Below are 25,412 nucleotides of genomic sequence, written 5' to 3'. Positions count from 1 at the left end.
CCCTAGGCCTCGCCATTTTTGCTTTATTTTTTTTATTTTAAATTTTTTTTGGAACATACTCAATTCAGTCAAGCCACAACAGGCTGAGGTGCAGATAAAATAAATAAAATAAATAGGTAAATAAACAAACATTTTGAATTGACTCAAAAGAGATTAAGTTTCATCCATCTTTATATACATGCACCATTTTTCTTTTCTTCTGTCCGTGCTATAGTTTTCTTTTTTACTTGTTATTTTCTGCTAACCAGATCCAGGCTTCAATATAAAGCATGATTTTTTTTTCACCTTATACCATCATCACACATAAAACCCCAGATTTGAAAGACGGCCTACTTGGTTTCTGTCACGCCTGTATTTCAGCAGATACAGAAATTAATAACTGTCATCCACATAAGCTCATGCAAATGTATGAGGGAATAATTCTCAGGATAAATATAAGAAGTATCCACGCCGGAGTTTTATGAGAGTATCACAAAGGATTTTTGCAAAATCCTCTGTGGTACAGGATTAATATAATCAAGTAAGGAAAAAGTGCTTACAGAGATATATACAGCAGCGAAGCCAGACAGCGTTGCATGCTGGGATGGAAATGTTTTCCTAAGGGAAGAAAAACAGAGAGTTATGAGTAAAAAAAAACACACGCAGAATTCCTGTTTTACTAAACAAATCCAGTGTAATCTGACTGTTCATAACCTTTTGAGTTAGCATTAAACAAACGCCTGTCAAGTCAGGCCTGTATGTGAGACTAAAACCGAGGTTTTTGCTTATGGATCATGTTGGGCACAGGAGAAAATGCCAAACTGCTAATTTAGAGTTAAGTGAATCTTTATTGTCTTCATTTGTTCCTTTCAGCTTTTGAAAAGTAATTTATTTTCACTGCAAAGCCCGGAAATGATAAGACTTGATGAGCCCCTGAATGCAATTTGTCTGCAGGTATTCTTTCATTTAAACCCAGCTTGATTGTCACATTTGAGCTCAGTCAGGGTGTAAGAAATAGTGCTGCTAATGCTCTTTGAAGACCCTCTAAGATCATCTTGTGGTTTTCAAAGCGTTCCCAGTGATCTTTTAATTAATTATGAATTGTTATATTTAATTGGGATTTTATCATTTTTAGCAAACATTTAAAAAATAACTATAGTTTTCTAGGACATAGTTTCTGCAGAGCGGCAGTAGTTCATTTCAAATTCACATCTGATTTGTGGGCCTGACAGATGGCACAGAGCAACCCTGCTGCCCTTACCTAACCCGTTACTGAGAAATCTCTGTTTGGGCAAATTGGGCGTTCATTGATCATGTGCTGGAAGTTCAACCGGTTGAACTTCTCATTGCTAAACTGTGACCAATCTGGGACTCAGATTTGATAATAATGTGTGTGTAGCATTCTTTCAAATCACGGAAGTACCAATCATTGTCAACATGATCATGGAAGACAAATTCATTTGATACCAAGATGGATATTTGTGGAAGCAGAGCTGTAAAAACTAAAAGCCTGAAGCAAGATTTGCAGGATTTGCATAGGTTTGACTTTTCACATCAAGTTTCATCCCATTGTAGTGGACAGGCGCATAAACTCTTTTCAAACAGTAATTTTTCATCTGCTCTTGATTTACAATGATTTGAATAAATAACTACACTAAAATACAATTTTGAGGTTAATTTTCTTTATGTATGTTCTCCATCATCAGAAAAATGCCACAAAACATGTTAAAAACATCAAAAAACACAATTTCCATGGGTTTTTAACAAAAGAGTCAGTCGTTGATTACAATGACTTGCAAGACTATTTTTTTCAAACACAGGCTTTCTATTATATTTTTTATTTACAAAAAAAAAAATTTGACAACCTAAAGCTTCAAATATTCTGCAAGTACAATAAAATGCATTGAAACCTACCGAGCCGACATGATGGCGTACTGATCTTTTCCCATGCAGATGTCCTGTGTGATGTAGGTGTTGTTGTCACATGACACTCCCGGAGCCGTGTAATTGGGCTGGCATACAGTGAGGAAGAAAGGTGCATGGTAACCAGTTGCCAACTGGATGACATCTGTCACCAGAGCTGTTGCCAGGAGACCGAATACATGAACACCTGAGGCAGAGAGGGAAGAGGCAGGCGGGTTAAAGGAATCTTTTCTCCATGAACTCACTCGTCTCTAATGGCTGCCCCACTCAGAGCTGCCTGGTGCCAGAAAACAGCCACGAGTTCAGCTTTCAGTTAGTTTTTGTGTGAAGCTTTTCTTACACACTCAAAGATATTTGCCAAGGTGAAATAATTTGTCTTCTCACTTCAAAGCTTTTAGCATGCCTTAAGACACTTCCTGCTGAGCATTTATCAAGCCTGTTTCATTTTCCGTCACCCTTCATTTAATGTCTGTAATTAATTTTTTTCCCCTCTAATTATAAAAGTGGCAAAAAAAAAAGTTTGAGAATACTGTCTCTGCCAGCTTTGCTTCAGGCCGCTGACAATCCTAAACTCTGTTTTGTCTGCCGCAGCCCAAAGTGAATTCTAAATCTTCCCCTGAATCACACACTGGCAGATCATGAAGCTTAATCCGATTCTGAAGTGTGAATAACTTGGATGGCATCAGTGGGTTCGACTCACCTACAAAGCGCACAGTCCTGCGCAGGAAGGAGTTAAAGCTGCAGCCGCCTGCATTTATGCTGGCTTCTGACTTGGGGCAGGTCTTGAGCTTGGACTGCATGCAGTACATCACGCCCTCCCCCAACATGATCTAGAGCCAGAACATGTGCAGAAACATGACGTGAAGAAGTGTGAAAGTCCCACGCCAATCATCTTTTGATATATTTTTAAAGCATTCCCAGTGTTTAAAAAAAAAAAATCTGATTATGCCATTTTTAGCCAAAAACCTGTGTTGTTTTTTAGGACATTTTCTCAGCAGAAAGGCGGTAGTTCGTTACAAATTTGCCTCTAAGTTGTGATCGGGATGATTAGCACGGAGCAATAGTATTGAAGCTATCCAGCCGTACAGTTTTGAGCCAGATGCCAGCTCAGACAAGGAAGACTTAGACGTGCATGGATCTAGTCATCTACAAGTGGAATTTTTTTTGTGTCTGCTGCTGATTCACAACAATTTGAATAAAGAAATACTCAAAAATGCTACTTTAAGCTTAGTTCTCTTTACATATGTCCTCCTACTTCAGAAAAATGCCACAAGAACATGTTTGTTTTGATGGAGGGTATTTAAAGCTGACAAGAATTTGGAAGCTGTTTTGGCTTGAAATTTATGTTTTTGGTGTTTTTAACATGTTCTTGAGGCCTTTTTTTCATGATAGCAAATAAATAAAAAAGGAAATTAAGCTTAAAATTGCATTTCTGATTATGTCTTTATTTAAATTGCAGCAAATCAGGAGCAGACGAAAAAGTGCCGTTGGAAACGTATAACCTACATCTCAGCTCTGCTCCATTCTGATGCATCTACTAGATTCATGTACATCTTTGTTTTCCTCATCAGAGCGGGTATCTGTTTCAAAAATGTATGGCTCCAATAATGCTCAACATTTTTTGCTGCACTGGAAATGTTAAGTTAGGGATGGTGACGGGCTGTAAGCTAGCAGGAGACGGGGTTAATAAAAAAGGATGATGGGAAGAAGGGGCAGGCTTACTCCATGCCAACGCCCACAACTCAGAGGCGGATTTCTGCTGCTGCTCTGCAGAAACTATGTCCTAGAAAACAACACAGAGTTTATTATTTTTGCTTAAAACAGCATAATCATAATTAAAAGACCAGTGGGAATGCTTTTAAAATAGGTCAAAAGATGGTCACAGTGGGACTTTAAAGAGCAGGTGCCTGCGCAGCCGCAGCTCTGACAGAATGGAGCCGTGGCGTTATTGAACAGCGGTCACTTCCCATCAAAGTGACAAATGCATGCAAAGAAGGTCTGTTGGCTTCCATGCTGCTGATGGATTAGCAGAGTGTTTGTGTGCATTGACTGAAGAGGCCTGTGGCATGTTCAGTGATGTGCACAAGATTTCCTGGTGTAACGTTGAATTGACTCCACGTTTGGAGGTAAAGTCAAATGTCTTTTTCTGTTCAAGTACACATATTTACAAAGGTTTTTTTTTTTTTTTTTTGATGAGCTGCTGTGCTGGGATTGCCCCTGTGATTTATATGTGTGTCTCCATAATCAATGGCTTTACAGCAGGGATTGATCAAATGTCACTCAATGACAAATCCATGAGGAAATATTGTCCAACAAGCGTTTATTCAGCTTGTTGGTTTAGTGTTACAGACTGCAAATCCAAACAAAGCTCTCAGGAGAGAAGAAAAGGTAAAGTCATGAGCGAAAACAGCAACTTCCACACATTTGTTTTCCTTTTTCTATGAAATGTTTTTAAATGTATTTCTGAGGAACCATCTGAGGGACTTACAGAAGCTGCTGGTCCTGCAAACGCCAAACTCAGCAGCATCAAGAGAGGAATGAGCTCATCCCCCGTCTCTATGTAGGGCATGGAGAGATGGCGATCTTGGCAACGGAAGCCGACCATCGCCGGGGACAACACGTCCGTCAACTCCAGAAAGTACAGGGACACCAGGGAAGACAGGACAATGGGGAGCTAGACAGCAAAAAGCAGAAACTCTAGTATGAATGGCATCACACGGTACCAGCAGAGTGGCTCACATTTCTATAGGGAAAGTATTGAAATGCATCAAATCCTGCAATACCTCCACAAAATAAAAGCAGGGGAGCAGTGTGAGGCTGTCTTTAGTCTGCTTCTTCTTGGCTTTACTCTTGGGAGACGTCATCTTGGGGTGGGGCCAGTCACAGCCTGTAGTGAAAAAGAAGTTGTTGATTTCTTTTTTTTTGTTTTTTTTTATAAAACTCTACAAAATAAACAGTTCCAAGAAACTTTTAAAGAGTAATTGTGCTGGACTGGTTTAATCAAGCAGCAGTCAGGAGCTATTACACTTTATATAAAAATGGACTTTGAACACATATGGATGAAAATCCAATATCGGTTTTCATTGACCGTGAAAAAACATAATTAATAACGGGATTGTGAACTTTAAGCCATCATCTTCTGCAACCACTGTCTAAACTGCAAGAGAGGGACACGTGGATGCTCCATGAAAGCGTGGGATCAAACAGGCTGAAGCCAAAAATAGAACACAGAAGGTCCTGAGCATTCTCCAAAGTTAATGTAGGTCTCTCACATCCCCAGAGTTTGTTTGCTAAGTTTTGACTCAAATCCGGGCACAGATCATTGATTCCACCTTGCCTGCATCCCTCTTGGATTTTGCACCTGTTCCACATGGGTTGCTTCAGTGTCTGACCCTTCAAATGAACACTGCTGCTCCTTTTCTGCTGCAGCTGTCACGGAGAGCATAAAATAAGCAGAAATATAAATCAGCTTTTCTGAGCTGGAGAACATCATGAAAGTTCCTGGTTGTATCTAATCTGAGGGGAAAAATTACCCCCAAAAAAATTATTAGATGATGTCATCTTTGCACAATAGCAAACTAACACTCATTCTTAAAAATTATTTTTGTGTTCAGTAGTACAGAAGAATTTTCATCACAGGAGGATCTACTTTTTCTAACTTTTTTCCCCACATAATTGCACTGTGAATAATTAAAAAAAAACAATATTAAGGTATTTTTAACTGAAACCAAGAGCCCTCCATGACAGTAAATGCATTTTCACAGATTATATGAAAGTCCTCTGTAGCTTCCCATCTGTGGTTTTTAACATCAAGTCAGCTTAATAAGTCTTCCTCACCCACCAACTGACATGCACATTAACAGATAAATCCTGCCTTCAGCAACCTGTAGGCAAGCAGAGGGCCTTAGAGGAAGGTGCGAGCCTAGGGAAGCAATGGAAATCTAAACAGAGTTAAATATTCACTATCTTCCCTCCAGCTCCCATTTTCTGCCTATAGATTCCTACTCTAGCCATGTATTTATCATCCTCTCAATCTTAAGCCATCTTGTGTTGTCCCAGTTAACTTATCATGTTTCCTCTGACGTCTTTGTTTCTTTTCTTATCCTTTTTCTAAAAACGGTCATCGCTGGTTTGCTACTTTTTCAGGTGAATTTGACTGTATTTTTGTGTTGTGCATTGCATTCCCAGTCTATAATTAAATGCATCTGCTGTTTTTTTTTAATGTGAAACTAAACAACTGACACACATAGATAAATGCTTGACTGTAGCCCCCACAAACCCTTTCCCACAGAGTGGAATTTAGAGCAAACGTTTATCTGAAGCCGCGCTTTTTGCATCATCCTGCAAGAAATTCATATTTAGTGAAAGCTGTCAAGGCTCCTCCCATCCTAAACATCGCTGCAAATCTGTCATTCCCATTTTGTGTGCATGAAGCAGATTTTTCTTTTCTTTTTATTTATTTATTTTTTATTTTCTTCTACTAGCCCTTCGCGCATCCTCCCACCTCTGGATTCTCCATTTTCTATTACTCCTCTCCTATCCTTCTGTCCATCATTCATTTCCAGTTGGCTATTGTTTTAATTGCCCTCATCCTTTCTTATTCTGCCTCTGTTTTTTTTTTTTTTTGCAAGATAAGTGGCTCTGACCCCGGGGCAGAATGAGAATCAAAGGCTTCAACAATGATTTCCATGACCTCCAAAAACTGAACTGGAGAGAAGAGAAAAGAGGAGGAAGAGGACACAGATAAGCACAGTTCAAAGTGAAGAGGGGGATTCAGCTGTGTGTGCAAGTCAATGTTTGCATTTTTTTGTAATGGGGGTGTAACAAGGGAGGGGGCAGGAGAGCAGAAACCAGAGAGATGCTGGGATGGAGGGGCTCCAGCGTGTCTGAAAGCAGATTAGGATGATGCTGAATCCCGGGTCTCACTTTCACAGCCACTTGGTCTCAGTGACCCACTCCAGTCAGCGTTCAAATCTCACTCTAACTCACACGTCACACACACACACTTAACACACACACACACACACGGGACGGAGCTTCTGAGGTTCAGGCCTGACGAAAGGGGGTCGTTTTATCTACGGCGGCAGCATTTGTCATCTGGGATGCAGGGAAAGCTGCTTTGCCCTCCCGCTCACAAACATCATATGTGCATCTAAACTCTGCGCTCTTCATCTGCGCTCTGTCTGTGTGCATGGGGGGAACTGAAGGCGGTGAGTCGCCCGCGGTGAAGGGAAGCAGCCAGTTGATCTGTCTGACAGCGAGAAAATACAAGAACCAAAAACGAAGACATGGGGGTCGGGGACTGTGTGGAACAAAGTACAGATGCGTGACAATTTAAATGACATTAAAAAAATAAACCTAGAACTATTTTACTCCCATATTTTCTGATACAATATTAGAAACAGATTTAAAATATTTCTGCTCCTGAAATCAAATTTGTGATAACACCACATTTGTAAGCGTGACGTGTTGAAAACACACTGGACTTTTTAACAACTATTCCAGCTTTAACTATTTTGTACTCTGTTTAAGCTCAACTTCCAAATTACTTTTAAGATATGATTTAGTAGTTATCATGTTTTTATTACCACACATTACATTTTATTGATTCTTAACTCTTTTCAGGCAAACAAACAGAAAAGAACATGTAGCACACATTTATGCTACAGTGCTTTAAACAAACAGCCTTAAATTAACTTCACTTTCAATGTTTAATATGTAGAATAATATCCAGAAAAATATGCTTCTTTAATGTTTTTAAAGCATTTTTTCAGTACATTAAATGTTTTAATTTATAGCATTTTTCTACATATTTTTTAATATCATACACTGTATTTACCGATTCAGCTTCTAAAATTAACCTTAGTTGCATTGCTGTTTGACACTGTTTTGTTTCCTAAGCTTTGAATTATTTTATATTTCAGAATAAAAGCAGGGGAGCAGTGTGAGGCTGTCTTTAGTCTGCTTCTTCTTGGCTTTCCTCTTTGGGTTCAGAAAACGTGAGTTATCATTGTTAGCTTATGCTTTGACACCATGCAGCTTCTTTTTTCCTGTTCTTTACCTATTTTGACTGCATTATTTAACTGATTTTAAGCCATTTAGCTAATTAAAAAGTAAATTTATAAGAATTAGCCCATACTACATACAAAAGTTTTTAAACCTTATGCAGCTTCTCTCTAGCTTTCCATCTTATTCCTATTCAACTTGAAAATTAGTTTTATTGGCAAAGAAGATGAAATATTTGTGAATCCAATGAGGTCACTTGACTTCCTGTCATTAAACATTCAAAGTCTGCTTGAGAGAAAATTATTGTGAAAAAACAAAATAAAATTAACACAGCAAGACTCATTTGGTAATTATCTTGTGATATTAATATCCTTATTTAACAAAAGAAAAAGGTTTACAGGTCATCCTTGCATGTATTTTTAGAAGAACCATAGATTAAAAACAACTATAATTTGATTTTAACACTGGAGCTATGAAGTTGCACAATGACAAAAGTGTCCGAACACCTGTTTAAAATCCATTTATGTGAGTTTCTTCATGAATTTCAACCCACCTGCAGTTATTAATGTCACAGTGACTCCTATACAGAAAATATGAAAAAAACTTTAAATGTATATGTTGGATGCAAAGACCAAGAAAATCCACACAAGCACAAACAGAAACCCTAAAAACAACAACCTCACAGGTCTTGTTTGGTGAAGGACAAAAACACTTAAAAGAGCGGTGAAGGCTTTACTTTAATTCAGTCTGCAAGAACATGTTCAGGAATTTGCATTATATAGAGAAACGCTGAAGGTATTTCCTGAAAAGTACTTCTCAGGATAAATCATCTTTGGAGCATTTTTATGAGGGGCCGTATAAGACATTATTTATTCTGAACCATTCACATTCATACATTCTTGCTCTCACAGTCATATATACTCTCTTTCGCATACATATATTCTCTTACGCATCCATATATTCTCTCTCTCACATTCATACATTCTTGCTCTCACAGTCATATATACTCTCTTTCGCATACATATATTCTCTTACGCATCCATATATTCTCTCTCTCACATTCATACATTCTTGCTCTCACAGTCATATATACTCTCTTTCGCATACATATATTCTCTTACGCATCCATATATTCTCTCTCTCACATTCATACATTCTTGCTCTCACAGTCATATATACTCTGTTTCGCATACATATATTCTCACTTGCACATCCATATATTCTCTCTCTCGCATGCATATATATTACTTTACACATACATACATTCTCACTCTCATTGTCACTCTTAAAAAAGAATGTATGTATGTGAAAGACAAGTATATATGAACGTGTGAGGAAGAGTTTATATGTGTGTGTGAGAGAGGAGTATGCATGAAACGGAAGTGACTTTGGATGAAAAGGAAGGCACTTTGAATGAAAAGGAAGGCACTTTGCATGAAACGGAAGGCAGATGATTTCTCGTGCTCTGATTGGACGAGAGGCCGCCACCTCCCATTTTGAACAGACGCTAACACGAACCAATAAGAAGGCCATCGGAACCTTAAGAAATATTTTATCTTCACCTCAAGTGGTCACAAATCTGTCTGCATCTCTAGAGACACAAAGGAATGTCTCAAATACCAATAATGGTAATAGAAGTGCCACCGAAACAGAAAATCCGTATCCACCTTATTCCTAGCCCCCATGAGCCTTTGCGTGAATTATGGGCGACACTTCCTGTGGACGCTGGAACACGCATTTACATTAAAACAAATTCCTCTTGTTTTCGATCCATAACTACATATAAATGTGGGAAAACCAGCTGTCATTTCTTAAAAAAGGCAACGGTGAGGTGGAGATGAAATATTTGTTAAGGTTCCGATGGCTGCAGGACCCCCGTGGCTACTTCTTGCCGGTTCGTTTTTTTTTTTAAAATAAACTTTATTAACAATATCTTGCACATACAAAATACCAAACACAAAACTCCACTGTGTGCAAATTACAATCTTCACGTTCGCCATGAGAATGAACAAAAAAAACATAATGATAACCATGTAAAACAGGTTATGCAAAAAGAAAACAAAAATAATAAGGCAAAGGAATCTGTTAAAGTTTCAGGAGAGACCATGTTTCAACTGTTCTGACAGCTTTTTTGTTAGTGGAAGATTTAATACTGTTCACATACAAAACCATTTCTTTCTGAAAAACATAAAACACGTTTTTTTTGTTGGCATATTTACACTTGTGTATAAAGTATTTAGCCATAATTATAAGTAAATTAACTACATATATTTTTTCTGCATTAAGTCTTTCTTGTGTAAAATATCCAAAAATAATATGCTCGTAAAATAATCTATAATCTTCACATAGATGAGTTCTTATAAAATGTATCACATCTTTCCAAAATAGTTGAGTGAAAGAGCAAAACCAAAAAAGATTTGGCACAGTTTCTGGTGAGGAATGACAGAATGAACAGTTTATGTCCAGATCTTTTTTAAACTTAGTAAAGAAATGTTTCACTGGATAAAATTTGTGAAGAATTTTGAAAGAAATTTCTCTGATTTTATTGGTGATGAAATACTTTTGTGGCAGGGTCCAAACCTTTTCCCACTGAATTCTACATCCAAAGCTGTTCCAGTATGAGATAACATACGGTTTTGTGGCAATCTCATTTTGAAACAGAGAACGGATACTTTGATTATTCCTGCTATCTGAAAAACATACCTTTCCACACCACAAGTCTGTTAATTTGGGATTTCTTGCTGGTTCATGTTAGCGTCTGCACTGTAATCCCTAGCGAGTTGACTGAACTTAAAAATTATTGTGTAACAGATTACGCAACAGTTAAGTTATATTATTAAAACTTTTAAGTTAACATTTATTAAAATTCATATTGTCAGTTGGCTTACATTTGTATTATTTCATATAAAAAATATTAAGATTCCTCAATTTATAAAAGAGAGATTATTTACTTAAAGTTTTTAATATTTTCCAACTAAAAAACGCTTTAACTAACTATATTTTTATATTACTCAACTCATAAAATATGTAAAATTCACTCAAATGCTTTATAAATTCTTTAACTCATTAAATGTGTAGCATTGAAAATATTTAAAATTCTTCAGCTTAAAATGTATTCTAAACAGAGATATTGATACTGCCCCACTACATTTTAAAGGCTAACATTGATAAAAACCAACAAACGTGAAGGCCACACAATAGTGATTGCATAATACACTTTTTTTAATTGCTCTTTAAAAAAAAGCACAAATATCAAGAGGATGAAGAAACAATAAGTGCAATAAAACTGCATTATAAGAGTGCCACACAACATATTGACAAAAAGAGTTGGTTTTGTATTGTACGGCAGAAAAAGCATATGATCACAACAAAACACATTAGTTACATAACACTTAAACCAACAAATAGTCCATTCTGGAAGACTCACTCAACGAAACATTCTTCAGCGTCAATAAATGTCCTTTCAGTGGTTTGCTGTCCTCAAGGTTCAAGACAGCATTCTGAATAAATATGAAGGCAAGTTCAAGTTTTTTGGGGTGCTGTAGGTCCAGAGCATAGATGTCCCCGAAGAGTTAGAAGAGATTAGTCAGCCAGATGTGTGGGACCACTGACGGCAGCATCAGGAGCATCACCACGACAACTGAGAAGATACCCACAGCGGTGTCTGTGAGGTCTGGTATTCTGGAAAATACAAAACAAAAAACACAGATGAGTTCAGACCCTCAAAGATATTCATCACACTAATGTCCAAAACTGACATTCCTGCCATCTGTCAATGGGAATCTTTTCATGCTAACATTCTGTTAGCTTTTAATCAACTGGCTGTGATACTTTAAGGACCAACTCCAATTAAAATTGTGTTTTTAAAAAGTTCTTTAGCATTTTTCTGAAGGAGGACATTTATAAAATAATTTAAGACTAAAGCTTCATTTTTCTTTATTCAAATAATGATGGATCAGGAGCAGAAAAAGGTAAACGAAAATGTTCCCACTCCTTCCAATCAGGAGTCCCTGATGTTCGCCTTTCATCTTCCGTCTCATTTTTAAAACCATTTAAAAATATCACTCAGTTTACAAACTACAAACAATTGCCCTATTTATTATGTCACTCAATAAAATCTCAATCAATATTAAAGGATTAGTGAAAACCATTGACAGGGAGTCGTGTGCACTTACTGTACAGGTCTTGAAGAAGTTGGAGGCATCTTCATGCAGATAAACAGGAAGTGCAGGAGGACAAGTGCCCGTCTCATGTTCACGTCACGCTGGTCCTAAAAGAATAAAAAGAAATATCCATTACCTTTGAAGCAAATGCAGAGCAAACACTTCCAATATTTATTTAAGGAACTTTAAGAAATAATAAAATGATACCTTTTCTAGATGTCTATTTCTAGTGAGAGTACAATACAGTGTTCATGGCATGATCCACTTCAGGTCAAAGACCCAAAGTCATTTTTAAGGCAAGTTACACCTTGGCTTCTTACAGCTGTTATCCGTTTTTGAATTATGCACATTAGAAATTCACCTGGAGGTCATAAATCCTAACCAAGCTGGCCAGTTCCTGTCTGTTTTGGTGGACTTAGTCTCAGAAAAGGGCAGCTTTAAGTTACACAAACATGTAAAAACTGCACAATTTCCTCTGACTGCATCTACTCTACATAAATCCATTTCAGATCTTGACAGATGAGTTTTCATGGTTTCAAATGATGGAATGGTGCTAATGCAACATCATTTTATTATTGTAATATACTGTCATAAAGACATGACAATATTCCAAAGTGTTTCCACATACATGATGATGGCTGCCGTGGCTTCTGTCTGAATCCTTGGCCTCTCAGAATCTACTCAAAATCAACGTAATCCTTTTGAGATTATTACATAAAGCTGATACTCGGTTGACATCAGTGGTGGGACTGAGTATTGGAGATTCTAACAACATTGAGGTTGTATGGAACTTTAACATTTGCAATTGATCACGTTGGGGCTGCAGGCTTCTAGGCCTCGAGGCCTAAAAAACCTCCTCACTTTAATATTTCCTTGGTACATCTTGGTAAGAGTGAGTGAGAAATAATGCCTCCCAAACCAAGTAAAACATTGCTTGATGAGGATGCTATTGTGACCATGAGTACACTGAGCCATTTAATGGATCAGCAAAAGGAATTCTACAAAGAAATGCTACAACAGCAACAAGAGAACTTCAAGAGTTTTATTCAGATCATCATGGATGGAAATACAAAAAGGTTGGATGGTGTTATCAAAGAAGTCCATGAACTGAAAACAAGCCTACAATTCACCCAGGGCATTGTGGAAGAGGTGACATCTACATATAAAGGTACTGATGTAAAAATCAAAGCAATTGAAAATGACATTGCAAAGCTCAAGAAGGAAATGGAGGACTTGTTTCATAAGTTGGACTATCTTGAAAACCAGTCAAGGAGATCTAATCTTCTAATTGATGGGATCGCAGAAGAAAAAGGAGAAACCACTGGTGGATTAGAAATCAAGATCCAACAAATGCTGTCTGAGAAATTGGGTCTAGATGGCTCAAACATTGAAATTGAGAAAGTACATCGACTGGGAAAGTTTCAAGACGGACGAAGGCCTAGAAAGATTTTTGTCAAGCTTCTCAGGTTCAAGGACCGCCAGCGTATACTTTCCTCAACCAAAAAGTTAAAGGGAACAAGTATATATGTCAATGAAGACTTTTCAGATGTGGTGCAGCAGAGGAGAAGGGAATTGCTGCCCCAGCTGAAAGCAGCCAGAGAAAAAGGGGAAAGAGCTGAGTTAAGGTATGACAAACTTGTTATCTGGCCTGTAAATGAACAGAGGCAATAATCGGATTAAATGACCAAGAGAACTGTCTATTGTCATGTATGTTCAAAGTTTTGTATTAATGCAAATATGTTGTGTTTAGTTGCAAATGGGCCACAAAACAGGTATAGTTTTAGCACACTTAAATATATGTAGCTTGAGAAACAAGATTAATGAAATCACACAAATATGTTTGACTGAAAATATTCATGTCTTAGCCTTATCTGAAACACACCTAGATAGTACTTTTGAAAACTCAATGCTAAATGTTGATGGGTACAGATTATACAGAAGAGATAGGAATCAAAATGGTGGAGGAGTAGCATTTTATGTCAAGGAGAATATTGTTGCTACCCTAAAATCAGAGTTAATGAGCAGAGACATCGAAGTAATATGGTTGCAAATTAATCTTCCATTTAGTAAACCAACACTGGTCGGTTGTTGTTACAGACCACCTAGCTCCAATGCAGAATACTTACAAAAAATATGTGAAAATATGGAAATGGTCTCAAATAAATGTGGGGAAATGTTTCTTCTTGGGGACTTTAATATAGACTGGTTTTCAAAGAAAAGTTTTTTGTTTGAAAAGATCATTACAATGGCTAATACATGTAATCTTAAACAGGTCATGACACAACCAACTAGAATTGCTATGGATAATTCATCTAAATCAACCTGCATAGATCACATTTACACTAACGTTCCTGATTTATGCTCCCAGGCAGTTTCTATTGGAGTAGGGTGTTCTGATCATAATTTGATAGCCATTACAAAGCAAACAAAAATGCCTAAATCCGGTGGAAGAATCATGTATCGCAGATCCTATAAACATTTTAATCCCAATCTATTTATTGATGATATCAAAAGTTCGAATTGGTCTACAGTTGTGCAGGAAATTGATGTAAATGCTTCTTTGAACATTTTTATGGCAACGTTTGGAAAGATTGTTGAGAAACATGCTCCACTTCGTAAAAGAACGGTAAAAAGTAATAGTGCTCCATGGTTAGATGAGGAATTATTATCACTCATGAAGCGGAGAGACAACGCAAAAAAGGTGGCTTCCAACTCTAAACATGTAGAGGATTATACAAACTATCGCATATTAAGGAATAAAGTTACAAAATTAAACTTTTTGAAAAAAAAAGAATATTTTGGTCAAAAAATTTGTGGTTCCATGAATGACAGTAAAAGATTGTGGAAAGTGTTACAAGAACTGATGTGCAAAAAAACAAAGACTTTTAATTTGAATATGGAAATTGGTGGCATTAGTGTCAGTAAACCATTTGATATTGCCAATCATTTGAATGACTTTTTTATTAACAAAGTTGAAAAGCTGAGATCCTCTATGGTAGCACAGGATATAAGCTCTCCTTGTCAAAATATTCAATTGACAATGGAAAATAAAGCTTGTTCCTTGGGGTTCGACACTGTTAGTGAGAATAATGTTCAAGATTTGCTTCTCTCATTACCTGACGATAAAACACCAGGTATTGATTACATTGATGGTAGAATCCTTAAAATAGTTGCAAATGTTTTGGACAAACCAATATGTCATATTTTTAATAGAGCACTGATCAGTGGTGTGTTTCCTGACCAATGGAAACAATCAAAAATTATACCTCTAATTAAGGATGAAAAGTCAGAGTTTACTGCTTCAAACTGCAGACCAGTTCATGTTCTCCCTGTTTTGAGTAAAATTTTTGAAAGGTTGATATTTAATCAAATGCTACATTACTTTATCTCAAATGATCTGTTTACTAGTGCACAGCATGCCTACAGACCAGGTCATTCAACCAATACGGCATTAGTACATATGGTAGACCAGTGGTTAACACATTTGGATGATAAAAAATATGTGGGTGCGGTACTTTTAGATTTCACAGCTGCTTTTGATGTAATCGACCATGATATTCTGTTGGCAAAGCTCAAATGTTATGGATTTTCACAATTGGCTCTTTCACTGATAAGAAATTATCTTAATGGCAGAACACAGAAAGTCCTCTTCAATGGCAGCTTGTCTGAAACAAAGTTTATGTCATGTGGGGTTCCACAAGGTAGTTGTTTGGGTCCACTTTTATTTTCAGTGTTTGTAAATGATATGTCCCAGGAGATTAGAAATGCAGAAGTGGTGTTATATGCAGATGATGCGACTTTATTCTGTGCATCTACTACTGGGCCAGAGCTCAATACAGCCCTACAGAATCAACTTAATTTAGTCACCAATTGGGTTAAGTTGAATAAATTGGTTCTTAATACATCTAAAACAAAATGCATCGTTTTCGGTACAAAATATTTATTGAATGCACCATGTTACCTGAATTTGAGGATTGACAATAGTTTAGTTGAACAAGTGACTAAAACCAAGCTTCTGGGCATCAAATTAGATGATCAGCTCTCTTGGACAGATCAGATTAATCACATAGTATCCAAGATGGGCAGAGGAATCGCCCTGGCTCGGAGGTGTGCGCAATATTGTCCACCTTCAGTCATGAGGACAGTTGTACAGTCTTTGGTTTTGTCACATCTGGAGTATTGCCCAGTCATTTGGTCTAGTGCGACACAGGGGCATCTAAAAAAATTACAACTTGCCCAAAATCGAGCTGCCAGGGTGGCTCTTGGTTGCTCTTTTTGGACCAATGTGAACGAGATGCATACCATTTTAGGTTGGTTGATGGTAAAAGACAAAGTACAACTCAGTCTTCAATGCTTGATGCACAATGTCATTTTTAAAAAATGTCCACAATATTTGGTAAACAAAGTTTTATACAGTGGGTATTGTCACCAATATCAAACTCGTCAGGTCAGCTCTGGTGATTTGATTGTTCCTTTTTCAAGATCTAACTATATGAGAAGAACAGTGCTGTTTAGATCTTCTGTTGCATGGAATCAAGTGTCTGTAAGGACAAGGCTTATTAGTAACAAATATCATTTCAAAAAGATTTTAAAACTAAGATACATGGACCACTTACAATAACTAACAATTTGAATGATATGCTATGTATTATTGTTGAGGTTATGTTGCTATGTGTTTTGATATGCTGGTATAAAAATGAAATTGTTTTAACTTATTTTAACATGTGAAGCTTTTAAGGTAAATATGATGAATTAGTCACTGTATTTTCTGAAATCAGTTTTGGTTTTTGTGAAATTGGTAAAATGTATGTATTTTTTTGTGTATGGACCCCAGGAAGACTAGCGACCACTTTGTGGAAGCTAATGGGGCTCCAAATAAATAAACAAAATAAACAAAATAAACATGGCAGTGGAAACACTTTGGAATATTTGCTATGTAGTACTGCAGTATTATATGTAGTACTGCATAGTGCCAAAGTAACAGAACACAACTTGCACCTCCATTCCATTGTGCCACCTTCAGCCTGCAATCTAAATATGTTTAGTTCAAATGTAAATAATTTCAGCTCTATTTAGACCTTTGGCTAGTTAAAATGTGCATAAATGTTTCCATGCTGCCGTATAAATCTAATAATGGTAATAGTTCAGGATGAATATATTAAATAAGTATAAAACTCACCCACTGACACCTCTTTTCTGGTGACTTTCTGGTGAACTTTCTGAAGTTCAGTTTCTGAAGTTCAGTATCTGAAAAAGTCCAAAAGAGATTTTTCAATGTTAAAAAATGTTTCAATTATATTCTGATCAAAAAACATTTATTGCACTACACAACCTATTGCATTTTTTGTTTTTTTTAAAATAGCTCTAGACAAATAACTGATCAGGAGACAAGTTACCTGGCTGGCCTTGGCGTCTACCTGAGGTGAAACACTGAACACTCTGTAGTTCGGTACCTGAACACAACACGAGCACGTTGATTAATTTATTTTTACAAAAACCTTTTTTATAACGGAGATCAGTGATTTATAAAAGCTTAAAGCTGCATTCAAAACCCAATGCTTCCATGTAGCAACCAGGCTTAAAACTGTTGGCGGTAGCTCCTCCCACACAACCGTTAGAGGCTTTGAGTGACATTTTTGGACAAATGTCCAGCAGCAAACTTTAGCCACAGACAGAGGCCTCCAACGCGAATTTCACACGCGGATCATGTTTAGTGTGATTGCAGCATAACAGATCATTTCTACCTACCTCTGGAAAAAAAAAAAACCTCATCACTGTCGTAACTTACGGGCAGAAATGCATTTTGGGTTTGGCTCGCCATACGTCTGCTAATATGACAAACTAATCATGTATGCATTGCCACATTAAGCTCTAAAACAATCGTAACACACATATGTTTAAACAACAGTAAACCACATTTACGGTAGTATAAGAGCATTCTTAAAGCATTCATTCAAAATAAACCATGAACGATACTTACCAAATTAAATCAGGGCTGAAAGCAAGACGGTACCGTCAGCGATGAGGCGGATGAAAAAAAAAACCCGAGGTTGGGGCGTCTTGAAGCGGGACGAAATCGCAACGCTTTGCAGAAAAATAAAACGCTCGACTTTCAATTTCAAACGTCGCATACTCGCATTCGGCAAATCCAACATGGCCACCTGAGCTAACGTAGAGAAAACGAAAGACCCTCCCACCAGTACGTGATGACGTCATGACGCTACTTCAGGGATCTTAAAATTTTTGAGTGCTAGATACAAATAAGCTTTAAAATATTTAGCACTGTTAAGTTAAATTTGAAAAAATCTTGATAGAGCTTAATACTTTATAGTTGAATCAACTACAAAATGACATTTAAGTTGTGTAACCTTTATAGTTATGAGTCAGTACAAGTGATAGGGTTTAGAGTGTGTTCAAAATGGGAGGTGGCGGCCTCTCGTCCAATCAGAGCACGAGAAATCATCTGCCTTCCGTTTCATGCAAAGTGCCTTCCTTTTCATTCAAAGTGCCTTCCTTTTCATCCAAAGTCACTTCCGTTTCATGCATACTCCTCTCTCACACACACATATAAACTCTTCCTCACACGTTCATATATACTTGTCTTTCACATACATACATTCTTTTTTAAGAGTGACAATGAGAGTGAGAATGTATGTATGTGTAAAGTAATATATATGCATGCGAGAGAGAGAATATATGAATGTGCAAGTGAGAATATATGTATGCGAAAGAGAGTATATATGACTGTGAGAGCAAGAATGTATGAATGTGAGAGAGAGAATATATGGATGCGTAAGAGAATATATGTATGCGAAAGAGAGTATATATGACTGTGAGAGCAAGAATGTATGAATGTGAATGGTTCAGAATAAATAATGTCTTATACGGCCCCTCATACATTTTGTAGCATTTTATTTATAGATCAGCCAACCTTTAATATTGAAATGTGAACACATTCTATGTTTTTAATCTTGAAATGCTTCAGGGGCGGAGTCAGACACTCACTTAGCTGCCGTGAACAACCCACTTTTTTCGATTAGCCAATAGAGTGTGACATCAATCCGATCATAGATCTATGAGCTCGCCAGACGTCTCAGATCTGGGTTTGTGATTTCGCAATTTCCTCAAAAGACACTGCTTGAGCTCACGTGTCCCAATCCCTTCTACAGACATCAGGACAAAATCATCACACAGCCATGCGATCAAATATTTATGAAAAAAACAAAAAACAGGTAGTTCCAAGGAGCTCAGAGAATTCGGTGGCAAAAGTCTAGTCGTGAAATTTCCATGCTAATAAATATTTCCTTCAACTGCCAGTGGTATTAAAACAAAACAGAAAAAAAATTAGGATAAAAGTGTGAGGTGAACAGATGTTAAGGTGCTTGGTCTGCTAAGTTAAAACCTCCAAACTTCCTGTGGGGTTCAGGTGAAAAGATACACCTCTTTATCTGCATCCGGTTGCCAGAAGAACAAGTTGGACTGTTTTGTGTCGCATGTGAAGCACGGTGGAAGGAGGGTTATAATGTGGGGTTGTTTTTCAGGGCCTAAATATTTCATCATATTTGGATAATTTCATCATCCCAATTTTATGGAAACAGTTTGATAATGTTCCTTTCTTGTTCCAACATGACAGGAAGAAAACCTTTTGGAAAGGAAATATGTGAAATGACTGTGATCCAGGCTTTCCCACATCCCTGTCTGACCTCACTGATGTACTTAAGGAAAAATGGTCAAACAACACATACAAACTTTCCTAAATTTCATGGAAACCCTTCCCAGAGGAGCTGAGGCCTAACAGCTGCAAATGGTGGACTGTTTTTTTATTTTAACCTGATGGATTATAAATGGAAAGGTTGATTAAGTTCACATGAGGTCAATGGCAGATGAGGAGGGCTGCAAAGGGTGGCGCAGTGCTTAGCACTCTCACCTCACAGCAAGAAGGCTCTGCTTCAAGTCCCAGCTGGGTCTTTTCTGTGTGGGTTTACTCAGTCTTTGTGCATGTGTGGATTTGCTCCGGGCACTGTGGCTTCCTCCCACAGTCCGAAAACAGGCTTCATAGGTTAATTGAAGAGCCTAAATTGCCCCTAGGTGTGACAATGTGCTTTGTAGACTTGCAACAGACTGCTGATCTGTTCAGGGGGATCCCTGCCTTTGCCCAAGGCCGAATCCCAATTCATTACCTACCCCAGAGGTGGGCACTGAGGGCAGCATTCCTGCATATTTACCAACATACCCTGCTCTGGCATGTTCTGATTGGCTAAAAACAAGAACCAGGTAATCAGCCATGAGTAAGGCAAGACAATCTGGAAATCATGCAGACACACTTGCCCACCCCTGCCTTACTCCTACATTTAGCCCTCCAAGTGGAGAGTTATGGAACAAAAGTGTCAACAAATCTGGACGTTACCACCACTTCACGACATCATGACGGCGCCAGCGTTCTGAAAATACTTACTTGTTACAACATTGGTTTTATAACTTTAAAAATTCAAAAACAAAAACTCAATACTTTCATCTAAACATAAACTTCTGTGTTTCAAAATACACCCACGTGAAGAAATGCATTTCTCCTCTGTGTCTCAAGCACATCGGAGATCCAGATTCCTATCCAGCCCTAAGTCACTCCGGCTCCCTCTTAAAAAAGAAGTTTGGACACCACTACAGCTCCAAATGTCCCTTCAATTGGAGCAGAGAGGAGCCGTAGGGGTAGGGAATGAATTCAGCCCAAATGTAACTGGGATAGGCTCCAGCAACCCCATAGAAGATTCAGTGGTTTCAGAAGATAGATGACAGATGAGCAAAAGTTTCTGGCAAACAGTATAATTTCAGATATGTAATAGAAAAGCTTGTAGTCGCTTTAGTGTCAAATGCAGCTATCATTGATGTCTGCAGTGACAATGCAGTGTACCTGAGAGCATGGCTTATAACGTTTGTTCACATTTAACATCTGTTTGTGGGAACTGGTGCCTTTTTGGTTTACATATTTACATTATGTTTTATTATCATTATTTGTTTTTAATTTTGTTCCCTTGTTCTGCTTCCTTCATGTTCAAACAAGCTTTCAGTCCTCAATCATCAGCCTTGGTTAATCCCCCTTTGTATGTTTAAGACCATCGTTTTCAGTTTATCACAGTCAGATTTTTGTCTTTCTTCTTATTTTGGTTTTTGTCATTTTCATTTCAAATCATCCCCGTTTCTGTCACCAAATGAAGCACAACAAGGACCGAGTCTGAAAAGATGCTGACAGCTCAGGAGAACTGCAGGGCCCCTAATGGATGGAGAGAATTAAAGGGCCGCGTGTGATTGGAGCAGAGCAGGGTCCACCCAACTCAGCCCACCTGCCTTCAAACATGAAGCATCGTGCATGCCGCATCTTTTGCACGTTCAGTTTGCAGGTTTCCAGATGGTTGTCTCTGCAGAAAAGCCTTTCCTCTGCATAACCCCGTGGGGTTTTAATTGTTTGTGTATAAGTGGAGGTTGTAGGTTTCTTGCATCAGCTCTCTAAGCAGGTACGCCCACACACATCCGCAGATCACACGACATCATGCTTCATAGAAACCATGTGCTGCCTTTGCCTAGCGCCTCTCGGCGGGGCGCAGAGGCGCGAGTGTAAAAACGAGCACCGGGACGGGCGGGCGGCACTCACCTCTGTCCCGGGGATTCCGTGAATTCACCGAGTCCCGTCGCCCCCTTCCCCCCCGGCGTGGTCGTGCGTGCTGCTCCAGTTTGGCGACGTCCCTTTCAGTCCAGCATCTTCCAGGTCACCCCCCGAATCCAAACCCTTGTCGGTGCTCCGAGGAGGCGCTCCGGTGCGAGGGGGAAGGAAATTTGGGGGAGTTATGGAGAAGAGGAGGGAGATCCAAGCAGGGATGGCGAAGGGGAAGATGCAGGGGAGGATGCTGATGGTGGAAAAGTCCAATTTGCCGCACTTGCTAGTAACTCCTCTCCTCTCCTCCTTCCTTCTGTCCTCTCCTCTCCCGGGTCCTGGCTCAGGATAAGCGAACGCCTCACATGCGTCCGGACGCCCCCCCCCACTTTACCGGCCCCCACGGGTTTCTAACAAAGCGCTTCCATGACTTTTTTCCTACATCCAGATCTGCAAGTCAGAGCTGCTATTCCATGCACACACGGTTTTTGGGTGCGCAGTGGGCTCCACGGCGCGCGCGCGCACACACACACGAACACAAAAGCATGGAGAGCAAGGAGGGGTGTGGAGAAGCAGGGGGAAGGGGGCACTGTATGGCGGGGGGAGGAGACAGTCTGCTCCACAGTCTCGCTCCTCTGCTGAATTCTTGTTTCGGGGCCGCCACCGTGAGGCGACCGAGACAAAGGGGTTCAATTTGGACTGCGCCGCTCCTTTGCGCATGTGTGCGTTTATAGGAATAAACCTACGCATGTGAGGGGGCGGGTTTGGAGACAGAGCTCACACATCTTGAATGAAAAGATGCGTTCCCTGTAAACAGAAATGCGCGCCTGTCCTCTGCAGAAAGACACGCTCCCAGATTTGGTTCTTTCTGCAACTCTCGCGCAGATGCGGCGGCTCAGCTGTCTTTGTTTACTGTGAGGGCGTGGCAGCCGGAGGATCACCATGCTGCCTTTACATCACCCCGGATGAACCGATGATGTTTGCATCAGTCCCACACCAAACTGAGTCATCCTTGGTGACACTGCGGCACTAACATCAAATCATCCCTGCAGATGATCCGCACCTTCTGCTCTCACACTTTTTATTTATGTGCTTCAAAGCTAAACAAGTGCTTTCCTATTACCTCTGACATGTGAAGTAGTGCTGTTGAGAAGGTGTGACACATTCAAGGACCCTCATTCATGTAAATCTCAGGACAGGAATTCCCTTTCCTGACCAGTTTCCATCGGCTCCAGCTCTCCGCCATCCGTCTCTGAGCTGGAAGAAGAATGGTGGTGCCCCATTAGTCTTGTTCCTTGTTTCCAGGGAGCTGTTTTGGTTCTCACGGGCTACACTCTCCACCCCTCCTGTTCCTCCTCTCATCCCTTACAGCCCCCATCCCGACAGTCCCACTGATCCAGCCACCCCGCCAACAATCCCCCAGCCTCAGTCACAGCTGGTAGGAGCTAATAAACCCATCACTCATGGTGTCTGGCCTCTATTTACCTTTTAGACAAAGAAACCCCAGTGTGTGTGTGAGTGTGTGTGTTTGTGTGTGTTTGTGTGTGTGTGTGTGTGTGTGTGGGGGGGGGGGGCATGTGAAGATTCCCTCAGACCTCCATATGATTTGGTGAACTTGTTTATTTTTGACAGTGGATTCTCCGTTCCTGCATTCACTCTGCGATTCTTGCCGTTCACCCCAGTTGGGTTGTAATTGACTGCTGGAGGGGGTGTACATTGGGGATTCTTAGGTTTGATTAAAATTCCTCTTGACTGCTGTTCACACATGTGACCCAGTTATGTGTGCGAAAGGCCAAGCGTTACCTTTCTGCATGTATGTGCAGAACTGTCATTGTGCACAAATGCTGCACACTGAACACGATGCATGATGGTCTGTGCTCCACATATCTTCTCATCTATCTATGAAAACTCCCGGCGACTGGTACATATTGATTTTTCTAAGTGATTCGGCGTGTTTCGAGTGCCCTTAAGATACCTGACAAAGGGCCTGTTGTTGGGTTTATCACAGAGAGGAGAGCCCAGGCGTGCATAGAGTGCAGAGGAGGAATGATTGATTGGTTTTCACCATCGTGTGATTATCTTCACTTCATACAGGCGGCTCAATTCAGCCTCACTAAATTTTCATGCCGTTCTGCGTCTCGAACTGTGACGTATGGGACCCCAAATGCCAGAGACTGGACTTTAGATGTGAAGACTTAAACCAGGGAGCAGCATAAAGGGTGATAAAACAGATGACCTGACAAGGAACAAGTCAGAAGCAGACATTTACACATGCTGAGGACAATTAATGAAAAAGAAAAAAAACAGCTTTGGACCATTATGAACATGAACATGAACATGGGGGTGCTGTGACAGGAATACCAGGTGGTGGCAGTATCTGCACAAAACGTTTTTTTGGTGAATTTACTTTGCACACAGTTTGTGTCCAATTTTTTTAAAGTAATTTGTATTTTTAAAGAGCGGGTCTGTTTTTTAAACATGTAATATATTCCTCTTGCCTATTTTGTCTGGTTTTTATTGCACATGTCCAGGTTTGGACCTGAATTTCTTGAGCAGTTTCTAACCAAACATTGCCCAGTGGATTAAAAAAAAAAGAAGAAAATCTATAAATTCAGATCTAGCTTTTGCTAAAGGAGGCCCAGATGTCATTTCTTTAATGCAAAGTCTTTTTCTGCAGGTAAACCTATGGAAGATTTTTCCACCATAATGCATAGTAATGTGCATATAACTTTGACTCTGAAAAAAAAAAAAAAAAAAAAAGAAAACGTCCCAAACTAAGTGTGAAAGTTTCAAGCGCCATCGTGTGGCTAAAACCTATCATTACACAGAAATAAGAGGAGCTGAGCTTTACGGCTCCGTGTCCTCAGTGGTGCTTGTTTGTCACGTGACCTAACAAAACTCCCGTTTTTTTGGGGGTAAAAAAATCTAAATTCATTCCAAATGTTGATTGTATTTCTCTTTGAAAAAATAAAATCAAAATGTGATCAATTTTGTATTTTAAAATTGCCTAAATAAAAACAAGAAAACAATTAAACAAACGTAACAGAATAAATGCAAATCCACTTGCCACAGGAATTGTCATTATTTAATTATTATTTTAATGGACTCTTGGGCGCTCTCTATTGGTTCATGTCTGTGTTCTATGTGGATCTACAAAAACTTTATTAGTTGTGACACAGACTTGTCCGAGGTAGGTCGCATTTTGCAGCACTTATGAGGATTGTTTCATTGTGATATTTTTGTAGTATATAATTGGAGTGTTTCTTTGTGTGTTTAATGTATTTAAGTTAGCTAATCTGTGTATGTTCGATGGACTTTATACTTTTTGTAGCGTGCTGCGTGTCCATGTGCGAGAGCCTTCCATGTTTGACCATCTCCCTTATGTTGTGCAGAATAAAACGCGAAATAAAAGATAAGCTGGCTGTCCTGTCGTTCCACAACAAAAACACGCAGAAATATCATCCTGAACCGTCGTCAAGACTGAGCTGGTTGCACAAACAAACAAAAATACTTATAATAGCTGTATTTTCCAACACAGTTCTGTACAGATCCTGCTCAGCTCTCATATTCTGCTTCCAAAGTGACAGATGTTTGTAAATGTTATTTATAAAGTGGTCTGTTTTGTAATTTTTTTTTTTACAGATTTTCTGTCCAATCTTTCCTTCAAAGTGGTTACAATACATTTGAGTTCTGTA

The 25,412-nt window shown here is 39.0% G+C and overlaps 1 protein-coding gene across 1 annotated transcript in view; it reads right to left on the bottom strand.

The window, feature by feature from the left end:
- Positions 1-22,420, bottom strand: part of plppr3a (phospholipid phosphatase related 3a) — a 34,069-nt gene extending 11,649 nt beyond the window's left edge. The window contains exons 1-6 of the mRNA XM_011490167.4: positions 21,718-22,420; positions 4,686-4,789; positions 4,391-4,576; positions 2,603-2,732; positions 1,894-2,089; positions 540-597 (exon numbers count right to left, since the gene is read on the bottom strand). Coding sequence (XP_011488469.1) covers positions 540-597; positions 1,894-2,089; positions 2,603-2,732; positions 4,391-4,576; positions 4,686-4,766 — 651 coding nt within the window. The 5' untranslated portion in view covers positions 4,767-4,789; positions 21,718-22,420. The remainder of the gene's footprint in view (positions 1-539; positions 598-1,893; positions 2,090-2,602; positions 2,733-4,390; positions 4,577-4,685; positions 4,790-21,717) is intronic.
- Positions 22,421-25,412: the final 2,992 nt, after the last annotated feature.

Source organism: Oryzias latipes, chromosome 22 (assembly GCF_053564925.1).
Source record: "Oryzias latipes strain Hd-rR chromosome 22, Olatipes_Hd-rR_3.1".
Taxonomy (NCBI): Eukaryota; Metazoa; Chordata; class Actinopteri; order Beloniformes; family Adrianichthyidae; genus Oryzias; species Oryzias latipes.
This window is presented reverse-complemented; position numbering and strand designations above follow the sequence as displayed.